This window comes from Orcinus orca, chromosome 1, assembly GCF_937001465.1.
Source record: "Orcinus orca chromosome 1, mOrcOrc1.1, whole genome shotgun sequence".
Taxonomy (NCBI): domain Eukaryota; kingdom Metazoa; phylum Chordata; class Mammalia; order Artiodactyla; family Delphinidae; genus Orcinus; species Orcinus orca.
In genome coordinates, this window is record NC_064559.1 from 154,017,160 (window position 1) to 154,040,412 (window position 23,253).

The following is a 23,253-nucleotide window of genomic DNA, read 5'->3' on the forward strand; positions in this document are numbered from 1 at the left end:
CTCTTTGGCATAGCTTTAATCAGGATAAGTAGGCTTCTGTCTCTACAAGACTCAGATAGCAAAGGCTCTGGGTTCCCCAGTCGAATGTTCCCTCCAAGTGTGAATGAACACCTCCAGGGACTCTGGGGCCATAAGACAAAACGCCAGCATAGGGCAGATATTTCTATTAAGTCCTCATTTAAAAAAATCTTTAAAATACATTGGGAATATTGCATTCTAGTCTACAATATCTCCCAGTCTTAGTACAAAAATTAAATTTACTTTCCTCAATTTTTTGAACAAAATTGACTGTTGGAAAGTGTGCTACATTTATTCTTCTAGTTTGAGAACCACAATCTGAGATATCGGGTGGATGGGGACTGAGCCCTGAGTGGAAGTGGAGCTAGCTTCGTTTTTCCCCTGCTCATTTTCCTGCAAGCCTGTTGACACATCCAAACCGGTAGCTATTCTCCTGTCCCCATAGCCTTCCTCCCCTTAAGTGCTAGTATGTGCTGTCTTTGGTGCTGCTGCAAGGAGCCTTGGAGAACTTAGTCAGTCCAGTCATTTTATAGATGAGGAAACTGAGACCCAGAGAAGGGAGAGGCTTGCCTGGGGTTTCTCTACCAGCCATGGCAGAGGGAAATGAACATTACTGCCTGGGCCAGTGCTGTTAACATGGAAGAGGTGACCTGGTAAACAACACATCTGAGAGCTCCTTTTTCTTTGCATACTTAGGCCTACATTGTCTGGCTCCACCCTTATTCTCTCTTCCCGTTTTCATGCCTGCTTTACCCTGGCCACGTGCCTCCTATTCCCCAAACAAAAGATGCTTTTTGTCAAGTCAGAGCCAGTGCCCTTCACTCTGCCCTGAAGCAGAGATCAGGGCCTTAAGGTCTGCATGTCTGCGTGGCACCAAGGGTTGGCCTTGCTCATAGGAAGTGCTCAGCAAGTGTCTGCTGAGTCGATGGATTTGTATCCCCCCTCCATCTGGGCCTGATAAAACCCTACTCGTCTTTTGGGTCCATTCAAAATGTTTCCTCCTCCTTCAAACCCATTCCTGATCACCCCAGTTGGAGTCTGGCAAGTTACATTCAGTAGAATATTGTTGCCATGGGATGTTGGTAGGCTTTAGTAGTCAAATGAGTTTGAGAATCATTGGGGTTTTAATCAGCATTAATATGATTTTACTACAAGATATCTTAATGCCTTTAGCACATTAATTTGTACTATGTCTTCTAAAATGGGTGGGGGTAACAGCACTTCCAAATTATTATTTTTTAAAATTATTTATTTATTTATTTGGCTGCGCTGGGTCTTAATTGCGGCACACGGATCTGTAGTTGTGGGATCTTTAGTTGTGGCATGCGGGGTCTAGTTCCCTGACCAGGGATCAAACCCGGGCCCCCTGCATTGGGAGCACAGAGTCTTAACCACTGGACCACCAGGGTAGTCCCACTTCCAAATTATTAAATCATTTGGCCCTGGAACCCTTTTTCCAGGCATGGTATCTTTTGGAACTGGTGTTCTGAAGAGCAGGCCTGGGGGAACATGACTACGCTTTTCACATGACACTCACCGTGTAGGTGTAGTAGATGAGTTTGCCTGTGCCTTCTCTCTCCTGCTGGAACACTTAACTCCTTAAGGGCCAGGATCAGTTCTTAAGGGTGCTTTGAAAATGTTGAGTGCATTAATGCTTTAGAAATAAGAGTTCTAGATTAGCTTTCTTATTTCACAGATGGGCCAGTGATCTTGAGATAGGTCATCTTGAGATGAACATGAGGGATGGAGCAGGGAGAGGAGGGCATCTGTGCTGAGGGTCAAGGGTCGTGGAATGGTCTCAGCCACCATCTGTCCCCAGTATTACACCTGCCTCTTCTGTACAAAAGCATCCTAGACGCCAGGCCTCTCTTCCTTTCTACTCCGTGACTTCCTGTCACACTATCAAGTCCATCTCTGGCCATGGGTCCTGGGCAAGAATAAAGACCTTTGGCTCACCTACCCACCTGCCCAACTCTTGGTTTGATTGACTTCCCTTCTGCAAAGCTTGTGAGCCAGGTAGCCTTCAGCTTCCTTTCCACTGCTAGCACTCTGTGTTTTACTATATGCATGGTAATGGGAGCATGTAGTCTCTTAGTGGCCCTCCATAATGCCAAAGGAAGGGATTCTGGGCTTGTGAACAAGAATCTTGATTTCATTTCATGGCCATCCTCTTGGACTTTAACAGAAACCATATGGACTTGTCCTTGACTTGAGAGTATTAAGCAGGAACCTAGTAGGTGGAGTTCCTGCCTTCCAGGGAAATACTACCTAAAGCAATGGCTGGACTTCCTGGGATGTTGGAATAATAATCCTAGCGGGTAACAGTTATTGAGTACTGACCGCGTGCTACAGCACTTTATGGACATAAACTATTCTGGTTGTTTTTGCTGTGGGACTAGTGGCGAACTGCTTCCCTCTCTGTGCACCACTTCTCCCACCTGTACGTGATCTCTTAAAATCTTTTGGGACCATAAAATTCTATGGTTCTCTTCATTCCCGTTAGCAAGGAAGTGGCAGAAGAGCACCTCCTTTCATAAAGTGGTAGCCCAGAGGGTGATTCCGTCACACGTAAGGGATTTCTAAACACTGGTGAGAATTCGCCCAAGCCCAACACTTTCAGGCACATGGGAGGCCAGAGCTGTGGCCAGGCCTGCAGAGGCAGGATGACTGCCTGCCACCCTGTGGCGTCAGATGCTTGAGCCGCGAGCCAAGTGTTAGGCTGCTCCCATGAGGACGTCTTACTCAGCACAGCAGCCACCCTCCTAGGCTTCGAACCTTGCCATTGAGAATAGAACTTGATTTGTTCCCCAACAGATTTGTTGCTGTTTTTGAAGTCTACACAACACACAGATCGGTAATTTCACAGAAAGCTCAAAAGCTATTCTCAACAGGAGGTCATATGCACTGAATCCCTTGCAAAGAAGTGTTTGGAAATGTCCATGGCTGTCCTGGATTGTCATTTATGACAGGGACGTGCCACTGGCATTTAGTGGCCAGATTCTAGGGATGCTAAATGTCCTACAAGGAGCAAAACAGTCCCTTATAGTAAAGAGTTATCCTGCCCCAAATGCCAATAGGGCCCTTGTTGAAAAACATTCAAGCAATCTAGCAGGCAGACTCTTTTGGGACCCTGTTCTGATCATAAACACAATTTTTAGTCACACGATTTAGCAGCCCTGCAGTGGTGACATGACCCACTGTGACTTTGCAGAAGCCCGTAAGCCCTTAGCAGCTTGTTGTGCCCTTAGCTTACCTGGCTGGTCCTGTGCCCTGTGCATTTGGAAAGGGCTCTTCCAAGTTGGGTTCTCCGATCATTTTTCTTCTCTGCTCGCTTCCCTTTTCATCTCTTCATCCGCCGCCAGATCACACAATGTATCGTAGGAATTATGGAGCGTTTGTCAAAATTTTGAAGCTCCTTGGAAAAAGCTAATTTGGAATATTACATGGAAACCTAGAAAATGAACTTTCAGAGGGATACACTGTATTTTTTTAAATATATCTTTATTGGAGTATAACTGCTTCACAATACTGCGCTAGCCTCCGTCGCACAACAAAGTGAATCAGCCACGTGCATACATACATCCCCATATCCCCTCTGTCTTGAGCCTCCCTCCCTATCCCACCCCTCTAGGTCATCACAAAGCACCGAGCTGCTCTCCCTGTGCTATGCTGCTGCTTCCCACTAGCTAACTATTTTACATTTGTTAGTGTATATACGTCCCTGCTACTCTCACTTTGCCAAGGCTTCCCCCTCGCCTCCGTGTCCTCAAGTCCATTCTCTATGTCTGCGTCTTTGTTACTGCCCTGCCACTAGGTTCATCAGTACCATTTTTTTGTTGTTGTTGTTTTTAGATTCCATATAGATGCGTTAGCATATGGTATTTGTTTTTCTCTTTCTGACTTACTTCACTCGTATGACAGACGTACTTCACTCGTATGACATCCACCTTATTACTTCGTACTTCACTCGTATGACATCCACCTTATTACAAATAACTCAGTTTCGTTCCTTTTTATGGCTGAGTAATATTCCATTGTATATATGTGCCACATCTTCTTTATCCATTCATCTGTCGATGGACATTTAGGTTGCTTCCATGTCCTGGCTATTGTAAATAGTGCTGCAATGAACACTGTGGTACATGTCTCTCTTTGAATTATGGTTTTCTCAGGGTATATGCCCAGTAGTGGGATTGCTGGGTCATATGGTAGTTCTATTTTTAGTTTTTTAAGGAACCTCCATGCTGTTCTCTGTAGTGGCTATATCAACTTACATTCCCACCAACAGTGCAGGAGGGTTCCCTTTACACTACACCCTTTCCAGCATTTACTGTTTCTAGATTTTTTGATGATGACCATTATGACTGGTGTGAGGTGATAACTCACTGTAGTTTGGATTTGCATTTCTCTAATAATTAGTGATGTTGAGCATCTTTTCATTTGCCTCTTGGCCATCTGTATGTCTGCTTTGGTGAAATGTCTATTTAGGTCTTCCATGCATTTTTAAATTGGATTGTTTGTTTTTTTGATATTGAGCTCCATGAGCTGTTTGTATATTTTGGAGATTGATCCTACTTCCATTGTTTCATTTGCAAATATTTTCTCCCATTCTGAGGGTTGGCTTTTCATTTTGTTTATGGTTTCCTTTGCTGTGCAAAAGCTTTTACGTTTAATTAGTTCCCATTTGTTTATTTTTGTTTTTATTTTCATTATGAGGTGAGTGGAAAAAGATCTTGCTGTGGTTTATGTCAAAGAATGTTTTTCCTATGTTTTCCTCTAAGAGTTTTATAGTGTCTGGTCTTACATTTAGGTCTTTAATCCATTTGGAGTTTATTTTTGTGTATGGTATTAGGGAGTGTTCTAATTTCATTCTTTTTTTTTTTGCGACACACGGGCCTCTCACTGTTGTGGCCTCTCCCGTTGTGAAACACAGGCTCCGGAAGAGCAGGCTCAGCAGCCATGGCTCACGGGCCCAGTCGCTCTGCGGCATGTGGGACCTTCCCAGACTGGGACACGACCCCGTGTCCCCTGCATCGACAGGCGGACTCTCAACCACTGCGCCACCACGGAAGCCCTAATTTCATTCTTTTACATGTAGCTGTCCAGTTTTCCCAGCACCACTTATTGAAGAGGCTGCCTTTTCTCCATTGTATGTTCTTGCCTCCCTTGTCGTAAATTAGGTGGCCATATGTGTGTGGGTTTATCTCTAGGCTTTCTATCCTGTACCATTGATCTATATTTTTGTTTTTATGCCAGTACCATACTATCTTGATTACTGTAGCTTTGTAGTATAGTTTGAAGTCAAGGAGCCTGATTCCTCCGGCTCCGTTTTTCTTTCTCAAGTTTGCTTTGGCTATTCAGGGTCTTTTGTGTTTCCATACAAACTGTAAAATTTTTTCTAATTCTTTGAAGAATGCCATTGGTAATTTGATAGGGATTGCATTGACTCTGTAAATTGCTTTGGGTAGTGTAGCCATTTTGACAATATTGATTCTTCCAATCCAAGAACATGGTGTATTTCTCCATCTGTTTATGTCATCTTTGATTTCTTTCATCAGTGTTTTATAGTTTTCTGAGTACAAGTCTTTTGCCTCCTTAGGTAGGTTTATTCCTAGGTATTTTATTCTTTTTGTTGCGATGGTAAATGGGATTGTTTCCTTAATTTCTCTTTCTGATTTTTTTGTTGTTAGTGTATAGAAATACTAGAGATTTCTGTGCATTTATTTTGTATCCTGCAACCTTACCAAATTAATTGATTAGTTCTAGTAGTTTTTTGGTGGCATCTTTAGGATTTTCTATGTATAGTATCATGTCATCTGCAGACAGTGACAGTTTTATTTCTTCTTTTCCCATTTGTATTCCTTTTATTTCTTTTTCTTCTCTGATTGCTGTGGCTAGGTCTTCCAAAACTATGTTGAATAAGAGCGGTGAGAGTAGACATCCTTGTCTTGTTCCGGATCTTAATAGAAATGCTTTCAGTTTTTCACCACTGGGTATGATGTTTGCTGAGGGTTTGTAATATGTGGCCTTTATTATGTTGAGGTAGGTTCCCTCTGTGCCCATTTTCTGGAGGGTTTTTATCATAAAGAGGTGTTGAATTTTGTCAAAAGCTTTTTCTGCATCTATTGAGATGATCATATGGTTTTTATTCTTCAATTTGTTAATATGGTGTATCACATTGATTGATTCGCATATTTTGAAGAATTCTTCATCCCTGGGATAAATCCCACTTGATCATGGTGTATGACCCTTTTAATGTGTTGTTGGCTTCTGTTTGCTAGTATTTTGTTCAGAATTTTTGTGTCTATGTTCATCAGTGATATTGGTCTATAATTTTCTTTTTTGTAATATCTTTTTCTGGTTTCGGTATCAGGGTGATGGTAGCTTTGTAGCATGTATTTGGGAGTGTTCCTTCCCCTGCAATTTTTTGGAAGAGTTTGAGAAGAATCAGTTTTAGCTCTTCTCTAAATGTTTGATAGAATTCGCCTGTGAAGCCATCTGGTCCTGGACTTTTGTTTGTTGGAAGAGTTTTAATTACAGTTTCAATTTAATTACTTGTGATAAGTCTGTTTATATTTTCTAGTTTTTCCTGGTTCAGTCTTGTAAAATTGTACCTTTCCAAGAATTTGTCCATTTCTTCGTGGTTGTCCATTTTATTGGCATATAGTTTGTAGTAGTGTCTTATAATCCTTTGTATTTCTGTGGTGTCAGTTGTGATTTCTCCTTTTTCTTTACCAATTTTATTGATTTGCGTCCTCTCCCCTTTTTTCTTGATGAGTCTGGCTAATGGTTTATCAATTTTGTTTATCTTCTCAAAGAACCAGCTTTTATTTTTATTGATGTTTGCTATCGTTTCCTTCATTTCTTTTTCATTTATTTCTGATCTGATCTTTATGATTTCTTTCCTTCTGCTAACTTTGGGGTATTTTTGTTCTTCTTTCTCTAATTGCTTTAGGTCTAGGGTTAGATTGTTTACTTGAGATTTTTCTTGTTTCTTGAGGTGAGATTGAATTGCTATAAACTTCCCTCTTAGAACTGCTTTTGTGTTCCATAGGTTTTGGGTCATGATGTTTTCGTTGTCATTTGTTTCTGTGTATTTTTTTAATTTCTTCTTTGATTTCCTCAGTGATCTCTTGGTTATTTAGTAGCTCACTGTTTAGCCTCCATGTATTTGTGGTTTTTACAGTATTTTTCCTGTAATTGATTTCCAGTCTCATAGCATTGTTGTCAGAAAAGATGCTTGATGATTTCAATTTTTTTAAATTTACCAAGGCTTGATTTGTGACCCAAGAGGTGATCTATCCTGGAGAATGTTCTGTGTCTACTTGAGAAGTGTATTCTGCAACTTTAGGGTGGAATGTTCTATAAATATCAATTAAATCTATCTGGTCTATTGTGTCATCTAAAGCTTGTGTTTCCTTATTTATTTTCTGTTTGGAAGATCTGTCCATTTGTTTAAGTGAGGTGTTAAAGTCCCCTACTATTATTGTGTTACTGTCGATTTCTCCTTTCATGGTTGTTAGCATTGGCCTTATGTCTTGAGGTGGGTTTATGCACCCTATGTTAGGTGCCTAAACGTTTATAATTGTTATATCTTCTTCTTGGATTGATTCCTTGATCATTACATAGTGTCCTTCCTTATCTCTTGTGACAGTCTTTATTTTAATGTCTATTTTATCTGATATGCATATTGCTACTCCAGCTTTCTTGTGATTTCCATTTGCATGGAATATCTTTTTCCATTCCTTCACTTCCAGTCTGTATGTGTCCATAGGTCTGAAGTGGGTCTCTTGTAGACAGGCATATATATGGGTCTTGTTTTTGTATCCATTTAGCCAGTCTGTGTCTTTTGGTTGGGGCATTCAGTCCATTTATGTTCAAGGTTATTATTGATATGTATGTTCCTATTACCATTTTCTTAATTGTTTTGGGTTTGTTTTTGTGGGTCTTTTTCTTTTGTGTTTCCTGCCTAGAAAAGTTTCTTTAGCATTTGTTGTAAAGCTGGTTTGGTGGTGCTGAATTCTCTTAGCTTTGGCTTGTCTGAAAAGCTTTTGATTTCTCCATTGAATCTGAATGAGATCCTTGCTGGGTAGAGTAATCTTGGTTGTAGGTTTTCCTCTTTCAGCACTTAAAGTATATCCTGCCACTCCCTATGGCCTGCAGAGTTTCTGCTGAAAAGTCAGCTGATAACCTTATGGGATTTCCTTTGTATGTTATTTTTTGTTTTTCCCTTTTAATATTTTTTCTTTGAATTTAATTTTTGTTAGTTTGATAAATATGTGGTTTGATGTGTTTCTTTTGGGGTTTATCCTGGATGGGACTCTCTGTGCTTCTTGGACTTGCGTGACTATTTCCTTTCCCATGTTAGGGAAGTTTTCCACTATAATCTCTTCAAATATTTCCTCAGACCCGTTCTTTTTCTCTTCTTCTGGGACCCCTATAATTTGAATGTTGGTGCATTTAGTTGGTGCATTTAGTGTTGTCCCAGCGGTGTCTGAGATTGTCTTCAATTCTTTTCATTCTTTTTCTTTATTCTGCTCCTCGGCAGGTACTTCCACCCTTTTGTCTTCCAGCTCACTTATTCGTTCCTGTGCCTCAGTTATATTCTGTTACTAATTCCTTCTAGTGTATTTTTCATTTCAGTTATTGTGTTGTTCATCTGTGTTTGCTTGTTCTTTACTTCTTCTACAGCTTTCTTAAACATTTCTTGTATTTTCTCAGTCCATGCCTCCATTCTATTTCTGAGATTCTGGATCATCTTTACTATCATTACTCTGAATTCTTTTTCAGGGAGATTGCCTATTTCTTCTTCATTTATTTGGTCTTATAGGTTTTTACCTTGCTTCTTCATCTGTGACATATTTTTTTTGCCATCTCATTTTTTTTTTTTTTTTGATGAGTGGGATTGTGTTCCTGTCTTACTAGTTGTTTGGCCTGAAGCTTCCAACACTGGAGTTTGTAGGCTGTGGGGTAGAGCTGGGTCTTGGTGCTGAGATGAGGACCTCTGGGAGACCCCACTCCGATGAATGTTCCCTGGAGTCTGAGGTTCTCTATTAGTCCAGTGGTTCGGACTCGGAGCTCCCACTGCAGGATCTTTGGCCAGACCCCTGGTTCATGAACCAAGATCCCACAAGCTGCCCGGAGCAGCCAAAAAAAAAAAGTGGGGGAGAATAATAACAAAGTGAAAAATAAAATTATACTAAGAAATTAACAGATATGTTAGAAAGAATGTAAAAATAAAAATAGAGATGAAACAACAGATGGAAGGCAAAACAGAACCACAATAATAAAAAAGAGGAGAAGAAAAGAAGAAAAGGTGGAAAAGGCCTTGGCTATGTAGGGCGGGGCCTAAGCAGGGGTGGGGTTTGGGCAGTGGGCGGGCCCTATGCTTAGGACACACAGGACTGGAAAAGGCCCTGGGGGTGTTGGGGGTGGGGCTTAGGCTCAATGGAACAGAAGGGGCCCAGGTGTGCCTCCCACCTCTGGTCTCAGAGCACTGGGGACCCCACCTGGGAGCTCAGTAGGTTTCCTGGGCTCAAGTGGGTGGGGCCAACGCCCTCTGTTCCTCTCCCGCTCCTCCCGGTCCTGGAGGCCCCCTCCTGCCCGCCTCTCCTGATCTCCTCCCTGTCTCCCTCCTATGCCCCCAGGACCCACGCAGCCTGGAGTGGGCCTCTGAGGGCGTAGGACCTGGCCCAAGAATCAGGCAGACTTCTCTGGATGATTGGGCAGGTGATGCGCTGGGCGTGCTCCCCCTGATCCAAGCCTCCAAGGGTGAACCCCTTCCCCCTCTCAGCCACCCCTCAAGGGCACTGGTCCTGTCTGGCCTCCACTTCTCCTACCTCCTCAGTCCTCCCACGTCCTACCAGTTCCCCTGATCCAAGCCTCCAAGGGTGAACCCCTTCCCCCTCTCAGCCACCCCTCAAGGGCACCGGTCCTGTCTGGCCTCCACTTCTCCTACCTCCTCAGTCCCCCCACGTCCTACCAGTTCCCCTGATCCAAGCCTCCAAGGGTGAACCCCTTCCCCCTCTCAGCCACCCCTCAAGGGCACCGGTCCTGTCTGGCCTCCACTTCTCCTACCTCCTCAGACCCCCCACGTCCTACCAGTTCGCTTGGGGGTTCCTCCTGTCACCTTGGGCTTCGAGGTACCCCACCAGCATCCTGCCGGTGCCCAAGTTGTGGGGAGATGCAAACTCCTCATCTTCCCACACTGCCCTACAGTATATTTTTAAATTCTCCGACTCTCTGGATGGCATTCCTCCTCCTTCCTCAGCCTTCCCATGCTCCTTTTCCTTTCTTGTGGAAAGTTTTTATTTTTAAATGGCTTGGACTCCCTCCCCACTCTAGCTTGTAAGGTCCAGAGCCAAGAATTTGGATCTCTTGCTATGGAGAATGAATCCTAGGTATGTGGCTCTTCTTGCCTTCGTGAGATGGATCCTGAGTGGAGCTCTGGAGAAAGCTCATTTCCAGGAACTTGGCAAGCAGTTTCTGATGCAGCAGAGGCCAGAGGGGCTAAGGAAAGAGAAAAAACCATTGAGAAGTGTCGTTTTGTTTGGGAGATGGAGAGAGATGCTGAGAAATGTGTGTGTGTGTGTGTGTGTGTGTGTGTGTGGAGGGGGAGTGGATAGGAAGGAAATGAAAGCAGAGAGCACAGACTTTTGCTTCTCCCTTTTGGTCAAGGAATGGACAGAGAGAAAGCGGGCAGCAGGTTTGAGAGAGGGTCAGTTTCCAAAGAACATTTTCTCTCACGTAATTCTGTTTATTGTGTGGCTCGGAAAATGAGCCTTAAAAATGAACCAGTGAGTGCCTCAGTGCCTCGCACTGTGCTGGGTTTGAGAGGATGAGTGACAAAGACACATGCTTGTTCTCACAGAGCTAGCAGTCTGATCTAGGAGATAAGACTTCCTCCTCCGCCTCCTGAAACATGGGACGTGGCAGGACAACTCCAGCCAGGGTGTCCAAGCGAGAATGTTTTCATGTTGTCAGCGGCTGATTGGTGCCGCAGGGGTGTGGTTCTCCAGGTTCCTAACTGTCGGTGGATCCACCATAGCTGCAGTGTTGGTATAAACACGTTCAAATCAGTCTATATATATATGGTTGTAAAATTAATTTACATCCATGTTTACTAAACGATTACCCTTAGTTTTGTAAACCATAGAGATCCCAATTCTCAGATTCTTCTATCAGAAGAACAGGAATGTTTGTGAATGCTTGTAATCTGTATTTTGATTGGATCATACAGTGGATTTTGAAAGGCTTTATTTAGACTATGTGTGTACTTAATATACGTTAATTAATAAAACTGAATAGTTTTTAATGTGTTAAAAATATATATAATGAGGGCTTCCCTGGTGGCGCAATGGTTGAGAGTCCGCCTGCCGATGCAAGGGACGTGGGTTCGTGCCCCGGTCCGGGAAGATCCCACATGCCGCGGAGCGGCTGGGCCCGTGAGCCATGGCCGCTGAGCCTGTGCATCTGGAGCCTGTGCTCCGCAACAGGAGAGGCCACAACAGTGAGAGGCCCGCGTACCGCAAAAAATAAATAAATAAATAAATAAATAAAATATATATATATATATATATATGTATATATAATGAGACTATCAATGTATACATATGTATCTGTTTACATATAATCATCTTATGTGTATATATGTATATACATATATATAGATATACATATACTTTTTTTCTTTAATTTAGCAAAGATACTTTAGACCTTCTGTTTCAAGGACCATTCACATTTTCTGCCGTGCTCCTGATGCCTTTTCGTTAAAGCTTTTCCTTTTACCTGTTTCCATAATCAATCTGCGAATCATTCTGGATGTCTTCCCAGGCAGAAACAAACCGCAACACAGGCTGATGTTAACCCTCAGCCCGGAGCAAAGGCTTCATCTCTCAGGGGTACACCATCGATGCCCTGCACACAGGACACACTGTCCAGATCCCCTCAAGTCACCAGTTCATGTAGGGAAAAAAAGTTGGAGTTGCTTATGAAGTCAATTCTTGATACTAGCTTTCATTTTTGTGTTATTTCGTTTATAAAATTCTTATCAGAAGGTTTTAGAAAAAAAGTGAGAAATGGAATTCCTGACTAGATGACTATGACAGAGGGAACAGGAGACACTCTAAGTGCCAACAGGTTCCTTTCTGTTTCTATTCCCACTAAATGTCTTCCGTCTGACACATTCTTTCTGCTGGAAGCCACAGCAGCAACCCCAGGCCCTGTGTCTTGGTAGCTACCGTTCAGGGTCAGTTTGGCCTCTGGAGGCTTCTGAGGTCTCCTGCTGCTTGTTTCACAGGAGAGGTGGCTTAGGCTTTTGTTGCCTCAGTAAATGTTTGGTTTGAGTCATGAGGCTTTGACAGTGGCTGCCTTTTGTTGCGATCTTTCCCCTGCTTGTGTGTTAAGTGACACGCACCTACCCATGGCCAGGCTGGCTCCCCCTTGATGTCTGTGAGCAGCGATGGAATCGGTCTTCCCTCCAGGGCTGGACTCAGATTCTGAAGTGGGTCTTGATAGCCTGTCTCTTCACATGGTCTTCCCTCTGTGCATGTCTGTATCCTCATGTTTTTTTTTCTCAGAAGGAGAAGTTATGGTTATATTGGATTCGGGGTCGCCCTAATGACTCCATTTTAACTTAATCGCCTCTTTAAAGACCCTGTGTCCAAATATAGTCACATTCTGAGGTACTGGGAATTAGGACTTCAACAAATGGATTGGCGGGGAGGTACAATTCAAGCTACGATGCTAAGATTTCATGCAAAATGTCTAGGATTTATTGTTCCTCTCCTTAGAGGTGCCTGGCACTGAGTGTCTGGAGGCACCTTGGAGGTAGATGGGAAACGGCTCACTTCAAGCCTGGTATAAACCAACTTGATCGTTGAAAGGGATTGAGAGATCCCTGAACCCTTCCTACCAAGGCCACTCTGCCTTATCCCCCAGAAGGGATCACAAGGGCTGAGTCATCCCAAAGCACACCTGGTTTTTTATTTTGTTTTTTTTTTGCGGTACGCGGGCCTCTCACTGCTGCGGCCCCTCCTGTTGCGGAGCACAGGCTCCGGACGCGCAGGCTCAGCGGCCATGGCTCACGGGTCCCGCCGCTCCGTGGCATGTGGGATCCTCCCGGACCAGGGCACGAAGCCGTGTCCCCTGCATCGGCAGGCGGACTCTCAACCACTGTGCCACGAGGGAAGCCCAGCACACCTGTTTTCTAGCTGAGTGTCCCTAAACCCCAGTGGGAAATTCCAGTGCTGGGGTGCTGGGCTAGATAGAACCGTGTAGAGCAGAGCAGGGAGGAGCTGGACCGGCCCATGTGAGGAAGTATTGGTGGGTGTTTTTAATGATCACTTACTACATAGCAGATACTGTGCTGGTGATTTACATTCTTTAAATTTTTTTTTTTTTTTAAAGATTTAGAAAACCCACCATCCAGTATTTTGTTAACACCCAAAATGTAGAAAGGATATAATTGTAAACAACAGTCCTTGGCATGGAAATAATTTAGCTTTACAAACAATACACTCTCCTTGATTTTCTCATTTTTCCATGAACCAGAGACATCATTACAGAGAGTTATCATTTGAGCTTAGCGTTGAAGGTGAAAATGGGAAGAGGTTTGTTGTGGGACTGGAAGAAATTCCACAGAAAAGTAAGGAGTGTTATAGAAAGAACATAAACTTTGGAGGTAGACACAGATGGTTTGGAATCCTGGCTCCAATATATACTGTGTATGACCTCAAGAAATAAATATAAACTCGTAGTATGAGAGCTTTCTGGCTTCCACATCTGGGTAATGAGGTATTAATTTGCCTTAGTGGTTGTGAGGACAGAATTAGGTAGCCCTTATTAATATTAGAAGAATGTGGATCTCTCCCAAATTCTGTGAAACCACCTTGGAATTAAATTAGAAGTTTCCCTTCTTTGACTAAAGTAGCCACATTTACACAAATAATTGTCATTAAAATGCTGCCAGTCTTAGGAAGCTGTGCTCATCATTATATCATTAGAGTGCAGTTTATGTAGCTTTCTGCATCCCCGGTATGCATTCCAGCAGTTCAAATCAAGCAGCAGCAGCGTATCTGTGGATGTCATACCATAGATGTGGATCTACTGATAGTCCTTTGAGATTAAATCCCATGGCAGAGATTGGTCTCATTTCACAATGGTTAGAAACAAGGCTTCATCTTTTGCGGTACGCGGGCCTCTCACTGTTGTGGCCTCTCCCGTTGCGGAGCACAGGCTCCGGGCGCGCAGGCTCAGCGGCCATGGCTCACGGGCCCAGCCGCTCCGCGGCATGTGGGATCTTCCCAGACCGGGGCACGAACCCGCATCCCCTGCATCGGCAGGCGGACTCCCAACCATTGCGTCACCAGGGAAGCCCAAGGCTTCATCTTATTGTTAATTAGCTGAGATGAACTGACATCATAACTAGGAAGAGAGACTTACTGCAAACTGAAGAATTCTTTTCCTGTCATAATTTATTCTTTTCCATTTATTCTGCTCCTACCCCCTAATAAGAAACATATCACATTTTCAGAAGGGTTTGTTTTGTTTTGTTTTGTTGTCTTGGAGGGGAAGAGACTTTGAACATGTTTGTGCACCGAGCAGCAGAAGCTGAGAGAGGGAGGGTAGCAGGTGGAGTGAGACCTTGGCAGAAGAGGAAGTTTGTGGAGTTTGGAGACAAATGGCGGGATCCCTACTCCTGCTATGTCACTGTCATTTTCCCATCTGTTCCCTAAGGGGGAAATGTTGGTCTTCAAGGTACAGTGAAACCACACATGAATCATGGATTTTCCTAGCCAGAGTCCCATTGATCCAGGTCTTCATTCCGGCTCTGCTGGGAGCAAGCCTGGTCACATTAGAGAAATTCATTGCCTATTTGAGCCTTGGTGTCTTCACATCTTATTAGGAAATACAGGGCGCGCTAAGCCCCTAAAAGTGCATATGGTAAATACTCATAAATAATAGCTCTCCTTACTATCAGTGCACTGATGTTGTGTGCTATAAACTTCCTTTCATCAGATGCAAATGCAAAATTAATATGCTGAACAATTCATCCAAATTACTGTATGTATATATGTATATATCTATGAGAGTAACGTATTGTATGTGGATTTGTACTTCACCGGCAGTCTCAATGGGTGTTGGAAACTTGAATATTTACATAGAGTCAGCATAACCTAAGGTTGAGGAGGCTCATTGCTCCGGTTTCAACCCCACATCACTATTTTTTGTTGTTGCTGTTGTTGTTGCGGTACGCGGGCCTCTCACTGTTGTGGCCTCTTCCGTTGCGGAGCACAGGCTCCGGACGCGCAGGCCCAGCGGCCATGGCTCACGGGCCCAGCCGCTCCGCGGCATGAGGGATCTTCCCGGACCGGGGCACGAACCCGTGTCCCCTGCATCGGCAGGTGGACTCTCAACCACTGCGCCACCAGGGAAGCCCCCCACATCACTATTTATCAACTTGGGTCTTGGGAAAGTTACTTGACCTCTCTGTGCCTCAGTTTCTTCTTCAAAAGAATGGAAATGATGAAATGGTACCTCTCTCAAAGGGCTGGTAATGAGGATTAAATGCATAAATATTTGTAAAGTGTTTAGAATGGAGTCAGACATAGGACAAGCACTATAACATAGGTACCTGTTAAAATTAAAAAGCCCAAGTAATTTTGGCTGTTTTTTCACGTGATGTGATCTGTAACGGTCATACACATTTTCCAGGACCTGCAATTTGGAATCACATTTTAAGCTTAAATAATTGGTGCCTTCGGTTCAAAACCTGAGTAGAATTACAATCTAGTATCTATTTCTACGAAGTCTTCAGTGAAAGGGATTCCTTAGGTAAACACTTGGAGGTACTAATGGGTCTGCTGGGGTGCTCAGGACTCTCTTTGAAATTTTGATGACTCTCAGACATGCAGATCATGAAATTGGCTTTGAAGTTTTGGTTGGCTCACCCAGATATGCAAATCCAGAACTAGCTTTGACCAAGAAATTTGAGGCTTAAGCCCGTTCTTGACTGAGGAGTGGACTAGAAGTTGCAGCAGTGAGAATGTAAGTTAGTGACCTGGGAAAACTTGCTCATTGTATAATTAATGGTTCCACGTGGCCCCAGGCAGCTCTGTGTAAAGCCTTTAAGCAGCTTTTCCACCCTATTGGTGCATGCCAAGTGCCGTACCATTGGAGTCTGGGCTGATACCCCTTTGGTACCTGCTCTGTCCCCTGTCCTTGGATTGGACACTTGCTAGAACAGCCCCAAATTGCTATTAACAGTTTCTGCAACAGATAATGACCCTGCTTCTGGGACTAAAGATTCTTCTGGGTAGAGAATTGCAATTCCAGCATTTCATAAGAGTGATTTAGTTGCACAGCTGCTGGGGGTCTACAGTGAAAAACGAATACCCTGTGGCACACATGAAGGGCACCAGCCAAGCAGCCTGCAGGGTGACCCCTAGGGTCCTAAGGCCATCAGATTAATGGATGCCCAGCAGTTCCTAAACTAGTGACGAGATATTAGTTGGGCCAGCGCTTTCTTCTAAGTAATAGTATGGAATCCCATTTGAAAACAGCACTTGTGTGTTTAATTCCATGCTTTGAAGTAGGAAAAATTTCAGCTCCAGCAACTACGAAATCATATGTGTACAATGTAAGTAAAAAAATAATCCCAGACATAACCTTAACCTTTTGTTCTCCAGCACCCCTCTCTGCAAATATGCCTGTACATGTGCTTCCCACATACAGTCCAACTGAGAACCACTGGGTCTTGGTGTTTTTCGTTTTCCCTTTGCCAACTATATATTCACTTGATGGTCTTACGGCAGGTAGCAGACTCTCAGGGTTTAACACAGAAACTTATTTTTCTCCTGCTAGTTGAGAAGAGGCCACATTATTCCATTTTAGCAGAGGAATACCTTTGTCCACTGGTGATGACTCCAGAACACTGGTGGTGTGTAGAATCCTGGGGGCAACAGAAAATTCAGAGCACATTTCTTATGTTTTTTTCCTGGAGGAGAAAAGCCCTAATTATTCCTAAAGGCATTACACGTAGTGCCCTGTCCAATCTGTTGGTAAATATAGGCAGGTCGTCTTTACCTTCACATGGCCGTAGCTGCTTTGTAAATTATTCACAGCGAATGTGTACGTGATTTTGGAGTCAGACCTACCTTCCTTGGCCTAGTTCCCAGCTCCATCGTGTGTCTGCTCCTCTTCCTGACCCCCCCTCCCAGCTTCCTCACCTGTAAAGCTGGCAAGACCAGAGTTCCTGCCTCGGAGGGCTCTCGTGAGGATTAAATACGGCAAAAACTGCATGGTCGTGTCAATAGACGCAGAAGACGCATTTGACAAATTTCAACCATCACGTATAAAGCATCAAGAATAGCGTCAGGCACAAAGTAAGCTCTATTAAATGTTAATAATATTACAAATAACGTAGGCAGTAAGCTGACTCATCTATCCTTAAAATGTCTTCTCTGGGAGACGGAAATGCTAAGAAATTACTGGCGAGTCCGAGTGCAAAGGGTGGGAGTCAGCCCTACTTTTAGGTGTCTGTGCCCTGGTTTTTTCTCTAAGCTCAGAATGTGAAAGCGCTCTGGTGTTGGGCAGTTGTTACTGAGACGAATCCCAGCTTTCTCCTTCCTCCTTGATCACATCTAACACCAAAAACCCTGTTTCAGGCGATCTGGGTGTCCACAGTGGGGAAGAACTCCAGCTCACCACCACTATCACCCACGTGGACGGACCCACCGAGATCTACAAGTTGACCCGCAAGGAGGCCCAGGAGTAGGAGGCTGCAGCACCCAGCTGGGACTGTCCCCCACGCCCCAGCCCCGCTAACTAGAGTGGGGAGCGTGCCAGAGAGCTCCACGTGCAAATGAATGCTCTGTCTCTTAGCTGTGGTTTACTTGGACCAGCAGCGTGGACGTTTGTCAGCTTGCCTTCTGATGGTAACTCTTGGAGGAAGATTCCTGCAGCCACTAATGCATTGTGTATGATAACAAACCCTCTGGTACGACACATGTTCTGTGATCATTGTTAATTAGTGACATAGTAACAGCTGTAGCAGGTGGTTAGTCAACCTCATGTGTTGGGGGTGCACTCCTTGGGGGATGGTTTGGGCCAGATGGGGTCTATATGGAGTGGAATATTTTATTCTTTTTTTTTTTCCTGTTTTAGATTCTAGGATAGAGTTTAACATTCTTTGCTGTCCGAGATGGGCTGGTGTCATAGTCTTCTTAGTCCGTGACCACTTTTTTTTCCCTATTTATATCACCAAGTAGCCTATCGAGTTAATATTTAAGTTGTCAATAGATATGTGCCCTTATTTTTTACGGCATAATATAAAATAACTGAATTTCATGAGAAGGTCTGTTACACCAGGGGCATTTCAGCTTTGAAACCAAATCTGTATATCCAATACTAACCAGTCTGTTGGATGTGGGTTTTAAAAAATGTTTGCTAAACTACCCAAGTAGGATTTATTGTATTAAATGGCCTCTGGGTCTGAAAAGCTTTTTTAACCTCTTGCTTAAAATGTGTTTTCTTTTGATAAGATGCTTCAAACAGCCTCCGGAAGTGTAGATCCGATCATTTAAATAAACCTGTATGTATATGCACACATGTATATGCACACCTCGTCCTCATGCTCAGCCAGAACACATGCTTGCAGATTCTTTTCCGTGTTGCGTCTATGAGGTAGGGGGAAACAGCTCTATGAAAAATTAAAATATTTTGCCATCAAATCAAAGTGTTTGGGGGTGGTATATATTTCTGGAAATAGGGTAATGTTTTCTGCACTGAATGGTTAACCTACCTAGGCTGGCATGTGTGATAGAAAGTATGGGGGGAAAATGTACATGATTTAGAAGTAAATTATGACCCTCCTACCAATGCCCACTTCCCCAAAGAGCCTGTTTCATTGTATTTTAACTCTGCCATTGGGGAGACAACACGGTATAGCAGAGAGAAAGAATACTGGATCTGAGATTAGAAGGCAGAGTTTCCTAGCAGAGACCTAACATTTATTACATAGCATGACCTTGTTGAAGCCACCTGACCTGGCTATTCCCTCACCTACGAACTGGCGTTCATAAACTTTAACTGCTCCACGGGGTGGCGGTGCAGACTAAGTCAGTTAATGTGTATGGAAATGCATTTTAAACTCTGAAGCTGTGTAACTATGTTCTTTCTGGATTTTAAAGACAATTTCGTGAGTGTCCTGTTTTTCAGACATTGATGCCTGGAGGTTTGGGGCACAATTCATTTAATTCACCTGCTCGGCACTCCTTCTCCATCCTTTCTTTTCCCTGATTTTGGCTAGAACCATGGTATACAGTGATGGGAGGAATTACTTTGGCTTTGGCTTTTCTCTCAGGCCTTTTCCTGTCCTGGTAAACATTTGATGGTGTCTAATCCAATGCACTCAACATCCACTTCTGATCGACCACTGTGGTACCAGGAATTAAATGTAGCCCATGCTTCACAGTCTGGAAGGGAAGATGAACTTAAAACACGACAAGTAATCTCCTGCCCCAGAGGATGGATGAGAGTTTCTCCTAAGGAGATGCGGAAAGGGCCTGAGATAGGCCTTAAAGAAGAAGAAGTAAGATTTTACGAGGGCTGAAGGACAAAGGGAACAACAGTAAAAAATCATAGAGGAAGTGAAGAACAGAGAATGTGTGGACAAGGCTGGTCATCAGGCCTGACTGGCACATAAAAGGCGTGGATATAGCAGAAGATGGGCCCCATGCATCTGTGAGCCAGAATGAGAAGGGTCCTTAATGCTATGGGAAGAGCTATCAGACTCAGCCTGGAGTTTTAGGCAGAAAAGTGATAGATCAGAGTTACTGCTGGAGCAACAGAAAGGCTGGACAAGCCCAGCAAAAAGATCACAAACCCTGGAACCAGGGCAATAGTAGAGGACATGGAGAAGAGGGGGTTAATTTTGGAGATAAAACCGGCAAGGCCTGAGCATTCTGAATGTGGACCTCATGAAAAGCAAGAGCAGAGTCAAATTTCAAGCCCTCCTAGGTGAGGGAACGTTAGGGCCCTTGACAGAATTAGGGAGTTTTGGAGAGGAAGTATCAGTGAAACTATTACCTAAGGGTCTGTAAGTACTAGAAGCCAAGTCTAGCAAGCTTAACTAAAAGAGGGACTTTAGTAGAACTTTCTGAGAGCACCCAGCACCAGGAATTCATGGACCTTTCCCCTAAAACACTACCATTAACTAGTCCAAGTCTTTGTCTCTCTCGCTTCAAAACTAGGGGAGGGTGCGTGAGTGGCTCAGTCTCAGGCAGGTGGCTGCCCCTGTGCAGATCACCTGTGATCCGGAAGCCAAGTCAAATGGCTGCTAGCAGCTTACCCTGTGGATTGACATCAGTTTCTAAAGAATGGAGAATCCATTCTGAGCTGGGCACACAATCAGAAAAGATGAATTACAGTGGGCCAGATGAGGAGTTTGGAGTTTTGGGTTTTAAAAGCCATCTTCTGGAGGAATTGACAAGCTAGCAGTTGGAAACAGAGAAGTGGACCAGTCAGGGCAGGAGGCTTTGCAGCCATCATCACTGAGAATGAAGTTCAGCTTTGCAGAGCAGCAAAGCGTCAGGTAGCTGTGAGTGATGAACCGGGCACAGCCCATTCAAGAGGTGAGAGGAAGAAACTCCATGACTCACAGGAACGCAAGGTGTCAAAGAAGCCAAAGAAAGAACCAGACCCAAGGGAAAAAAGTTCAATACCCTGAGAGATTCAACAGCATTTAAAGATTGAATAAGGCCTGCGGGATTTGGTGGTTTGGACATGTGGGACCTCATGGCAAGGACAGACATTAGAGTGCTCATGATGGGAAGGAAAGAGGTAGGACGGTGGTCCAGGAGGAACCAGAGTCTGGGGAGAGAATGGGACTGAGTTTGTAAACTCTGAGGGGGTGAGAGTCAGCCATGAAGTCAAGACAATGATGAAGTAACATAAGCCCCAAGGAAGGTCAGAGACTTGGGATAAAGGACACAAGCTGATGAGTTAGCTTTGAAGGAGTGAAAGGTCACTTTTATCCAGAGACAGGAGAGAAATAACCGATGGATGTTAGAGGAGAAACTTTAGGTCAAAAGGAGAGAAGTTGCAGCCTGTCCCTTTGTGTGTTCTGTTTTCTCCATGAACATGAAATGAGCTTGGAGTTCTGCTGAAGAAGTTCTCAGTTTCAACAATGCAGGTTGAATACAATTGTTTTCAATCAGTTGGAGACTTCAAGAAACCCTTCAAGAGGCAAGAAGAAGCCTTTATTAAGGACTATCAACCTAGAGCAAAAGTTAATTATTGGCCATGTATGCATATTACATATTATCTTAAATTTTTAAAGTAGTTTTGAAGAATATTATGGAGAAGTATAAAATTCCCCAACTATCTGCCTTTAAAAAATAAGAGAATTTACGATTATATTCATCAAACAAGTAAGGTACAATTGCTATTTCCCATAGAAAACAATCAGTTTTATGTTGATTAAGCCATTGGGTTCACGAGGTGTTAGTCCTTCATTTTCCCCTTAGGGGTAGAAAATGTCCATAAAAATGAAATAAGTGGTTTCTCTCACGACCTCTTGGTAGTTCTAATCATTTCTCAGAACTGAGATGATGTCTCAATTCTGATACCTAAGAGCTGGTGAAGCCTTTGGAAGTCAGACCCCTCGGGGTTCTGGCAGGTACCTTGAGAAGCTCTACAGAAGTGTCAGAAGGGAAGTTGGTCTTGGGTCTCATCCTCATCTTGGCAGTTCTAGAAACTCTATTTTGTCAACTTTTTCAAACTGATCCAGCTTTGAGAGGCTGCCTGGTCACGTCGGGGAGTCTCAATGGATGGCAATTCCCATGCAGTCTCAACAGTGAAGCGTTCGACACGCCTTGTGTCTCCATCATCAAGGACGTGTTCTTCCTTGCTATTGTTGGGTAACCATGGAGGCTAAAAGAGGAAATGGGAGGTTTTCGGTGCACAGGGGATAAAAGCACAGAGACATGAGAGCCCTTGAAAGAAATAACATCTCAACCATGACGAAGCCGTACCTCCAAAGGAAATGCACACAGCTCCCTGAAGAGTGCTTAGCACAGTGTGGGAGTCCAGCTGGGGAGCATTGGTGGGTGAGCCAGTGAACGCACCTCAGCTCATCCCATTCTCTCGGACTGCTGGGGATGCCCTTCTTCCCTTGATTCAATCAGACCCTGCTCCTTTCACTGCCATTCAGCATCGGGATACGTTAGTGCAGTTGATTAGGCTTCATGTGTGGGTGTAGCCTGACTTCCATGAGCCTATGCCTCACTCCCTGTATTTCAAGGTCCTCTCGTACTTTTGTGCTACGGGAACCATTCTGACTTCGGCGGCTTGCTCTTGCCCGTCACATTTTGCTACAGTGATGACTTTCATTGTACAGGGATGACTTGGTTTCTGAGATAGTGTCAGTGGTGCGTTTCTTTCCTCCTGACATCAGAGGGCTCTTCGGGCACTCCTGGATCCACCCCAGTGCCCAGAGCTTCCTGTCTCTATGATCATGCACTTAGCTTCTGTGGTTGAGAAGACCCTTCAGTATTGAGACCCGACCCCCTTTGCGACTTTGGCCTTTTTGTTCTGACTACAGTTCCTCCCACAGGTCCTGTCCCACCCAGGAGTGCTCTCCTCCAGGCTCAACTGCTCTCCTCAGCTCCTCCTCCAGATGTGGTTTCTGGACCCTTGCCTCATGACTGCACGCCTATTAAGTGCCTTCTAGTTTCTCATTGTTCTAGAATTTGATACTCAGACTGCAGCATTGCTCCGGCTGGCACAGATTAGTGTGAAAATACTTCTACTAGGGCTCGACATCCTAAGCAAATGGCACTGGATTTGAAAACTTATCCACTTCTTACCTTTTTGCTTCTCATGAACATGTGACCACTAAAACACTTAAGAGTTTTTAAAATTAATACAGGCATATCTTGTTTTATTGCACTTTGCAGATACTGCAATTTTTACAGATTGAAGGTTTATGGCGACCCTCTGTTGTCAGATGATGTTTAGCGTTTTTTAGCAATGAAGTGTTTTTTAATTGAGGTATGCCCGTTGTTTTTTAGACATGATGCTACTGCACACTGAATAGACTATAGTATGGTGTAAACATAACTCTTATATGCATTGGGAAACCAAAAAATCCATGTGAGTCCTTTCATTGTGGTATTCACTTTATCACAGTGTTCTGGAGCTAAACCCGCAGTACCTCCAAGGTATGCCTGTATC

The 23,253-nt window shown here is 43.8% G+C and overlaps 1 protein-coding gene across 4 annotated transcripts in view; it reads left to right on the forward strand.

The window, feature by feature from the left end:
• Nucleotides 1–18,623, forward strand: part of WLS (Wnt ligand secretion mediator) — a 107,053-nt gene extending 88,430 nt beyond the window's left edge. For 2 of the 4 annotated variants that reach the window (XM_033407496.2, XM_033407495.2), the window contains 2 exons: nucleotides 17,238–17,402; nucleotides 17,685–18,623. In XM_033407496.2, coding sequence (XP_033263387.1) covers nucleotides 17,238–17,389 — 152 coding nt within the window. In that variant the 3' untranslated portion in view covers nucleotides 17,390–17,402; nucleotides 17,685–18,623. The remainder of the gene's footprint in view (nucleotides 1–17,237; nucleotides 17,403–17,684) is intronic. The other 2 variants (XM_004280750.3, XM_004280751.4) reach the window with 1 other exon arrangement.
• The last annotated feature ends 4,630 nt before the right edge of the window (nucleotides 18,624–23,253 follow it).